Raw genomic sequence first — 3,047 nt, forward strand, 5'->3', positions numbered from 1 at the left:
CCCCCCCTCCCATTTATCTCTCCACCCCTGAGACACTCAGCCTCATTTCTGATGAAGGACTTTTGCACGAAACGTTGATTTTCCTGCTCCTCAGATGCTGCCTGACCTGCTGTGCTTTTCCAGCACCACGGTCTCGACTCTAATCTCTAGCATCTGCAGTCCTCACTTTTGCCTATAGATACACTTGGCCAAGTACAACACCTTACCTACATTAGCAGCTTTCTACTTGCCATATAGTTATCATCTTCTGAAAAAATACTTGAAAGTGCTCCAAACACCACCTTACTATCGAGTTTTGAGAAGATTTATAGCTCAGGTTGAGGTTCTGGATGTAGGTTTGTTCGCTGAGCTGGAAGGTTCATTTTCAGACATTTCATCACCATACTAGGTAACATCATCAGTGAGCCTCCAGTGAAGCACTGGTGTTAGTGACCCGCTTTCTATTCATGTGTTTAGGTTTTGTTCTGTTGGTGATGTTATTTTCTGTGTTGGTCAGTTCCTGTGGTGATGTCATTTCCTGTTCTTTTTCTCAGAGGGTGGTAAATGTGGTCCAAGTCATTGTAGGAGAAAGTGAGGACTGCAGATGCTGGAGATCAGAGCTGAAAATGTGTTTTCCAGCAACACATTTTCAACTCCAAGTCATTGTGTTTGTTGATAGAGTTCCGGTTGGAATGCTATGCTTCCAGGAATTCTCGTGCGTGTCTCTGTTTGGCCTGTTCTAGGTTGTTTTGTTATCGTGTTAAATGTCTTCATTTATATGTTTTTGTTTTCAGGTCCCAGTCTTTCTGAAAAGGCTGGCACACAGGAATCGAGATTTTTTTTTTAAGGGGAATAGTGAGAGCAGCAGTTTTGAAAGGATGGGGAGGACTTAGAACCTAAGGGACTGGAACCATTTGTGACATTATCCAACTGATCCTTGCTGCTTTTCTCTCATACAACAATATATGAACTCACATTTACACCACGTCACCAGATCTTGACTTTGACCAATATCTATTCCATTCACTTCAACGTCCTTCCCCATCACAGCAATATAAATTTCTGCCCACGATGTGATGTGGGTGTCACTGGCTAGCCAGCATTTATTGCTTGTCCCTAGTTGCCATGGAGAATGTGGTGGTGAGCTGCCTTCTTGAACCTCTATTTAGTGTAGGTAAACCCACAATGCCCTTAAGGAGGGAGTTCCACTTAGTAACACTGAGGGAGCGGTGATGTATTTCCAGGTCAGGATAGCGAGTAGCCGGAGGGGAGCTTGGCAGATGTATTCTAACTGATTATGACAAGTCATTCATTTTCTGCTGTCATTGGAAAATACTGATTTATGTTTTACATTTTTAAACGACAGAGAATATTTTAATGAACCTTTGGCATCAGTCGCTGAAGGTGAGCATGCAGGTGCAGCAGGAGTAAAGAAGGCAAGTGGTATGTTGGCCTTCATCGCAAGAGATTTCGAGTACAGGAGCAGGGATATGTTGTTTCAGTTGTACAAGGCCTTGGTGAGACCATACCTAGAATATTGAGTGCAGTTTTGGTCTCCTTTTCTGAGGAAGGATGCTCTTACTCTTTAAGGAGTGCAGTGAGGGGTTACCAGGCTGATTCCAGGGATGGTGGGACTGACCTATGAGGAGCAATTGACTGACGAGGTTAGGATTGTTTCGTCGGAGTTCAGACGAATGGGGGACATAGAGATTTGTAAAATTCTAATAGGACTAGATAGGTTAGATGCAGGGAGGATGTTCCCGCTGATGGGTGTGTCCAGTCCAGCATCTGCAGACCTCACTTTCTCCTCGTCGGAGTTCAGACGAATGGAGGACATAGAGATTTGTAAAATTCTAATAGGACTAGATAGGTTAGATGCAGGGAGGATGTTCCCGCTGATGGGTGTGTCCAGAACCAGGGGTCACAGTCTGAGGACTCAGGGTAGACCATTCAGGACAGAAGTGCGGAGACATTTTTTCACCCAAAGAGTGATGAGCCTGTGGAATTCATTACCACAGAAGTAGTTGATGCCAAAACATTGAATATATTCAAGAGGCAGCTGGATATAGCACTTGGGGCAAATGGGACTAAAGATTAAGGAGAGAAAACAGGATTAGGCTATTGAGTTGGACAATCAGCCATGATCTTGATGAATGGCAGAGCAGATTTGAAGGACCGAATGGCCTCCTCCTCCTATCTTCCAAGTAACACCGTATTCGTTGAGTAGCTATGAGAATTAAATTGAGAAATTTACTAATAACCAATTTCTTCACAAATGCTGGCAATCAGACTCAGAGAAATCTGTTCTTATTCTTCCCAGAAGGCTACACTGTTCTGAATTATTGTGCACTGTTTTGCTGGAGGAAAATGTAATTGCTTAAAATTTACAGGGAGCTCTGTCTTTTTGTGTTCTCAAGTTTTCAACTGTGAATGAGTTAAACAAGCTCCAGAGCCTGGAACAGCTGAAATTTAGTGACTACGCAATGGTGGAGCGTGAGAAGAACGCAAAGACAGTGCGGCAGCTTATCATTGCAAAGCTAGGTCGTCTGAACGTATTAAACAAAACAGAGGTAAGTGTCTTTATACCAAATTAAATAGAACTGTAAGAGCATAGAAACTGACCTTTTCAAACAACTGTGTGTTTATGCAGATATTAATGTTCCACAAGAATCTACTCCCAGCCTTTTTCATTCCACCTCCCAGTGTATCCCTCTGCTCCTTTCTCCCTTGTATGCTTATCCAGATCATCTTTATGTATGTCCAGGCTATTCAACTCAATTTCTCCTGATTCATAACGGGTTCTGCATTCTGACTATTTTCTGGGTAAAGAAATTTCTTCTGAATTCCTTACTGGATTTATTAGTGACTATCGCTGAAAATGTGTTGCTGGAAAAGCGCAGCAGGTCAGGCAGCATCCAAGGAGCAGGAGAATAGATGTTTCGGGCATGAGCCCTTCTTCAAGAATGAGGAAAGTGTGCCCAGCAGGCTAAGATAAAAGGGAGGGAGGAGGGACTTGGGGGAGGGGCATTGGAAATGCAATAGGTGGAAGGAGGTCAAGGTGAGGGTGA

The 3,047-nt window shown here is 43.4% G+C and overlaps 1 protein-coding gene across 2 annotated transcripts in view; it reads left to right on the top strand.

Annotated features, from left to right (window-relative positions):
- Positions 1-3,047, top strand: part of tbce (tubulin folding cofactor E) — a 61,580-nt gene that overhangs the window by 42,294 nt on the left and 16,239 nt on the right. For both annotated transcript variants that reach the window (XM_043679874.1, XM_043679864.1), the window contains exon 12: positions 2,397-2,549. In XM_043679874.1, coding sequence (XP_043535809.1) covers positions 2,397-2,549 — 153 coding nt within the window. The remainder of the gene's footprint in view (positions 1-2,396; positions 2,550-3,047) is intronic.

This window comes from Chiloscyllium plagiosum, chromosome 3, assembly GCF_004010195.1.
Source record: "Chiloscyllium plagiosum isolate BGI_BamShark_2017 chromosome 3, ASM401019v2, whole genome shotgun sequence".
In the NCBI taxonomy this organism is placed as follows: Eukaryota; Metazoa; Chordata; class Chondrichthyes; order Orectolobiformes; family Hemiscylliidae; genus Chiloscyllium; species Chiloscyllium plagiosum.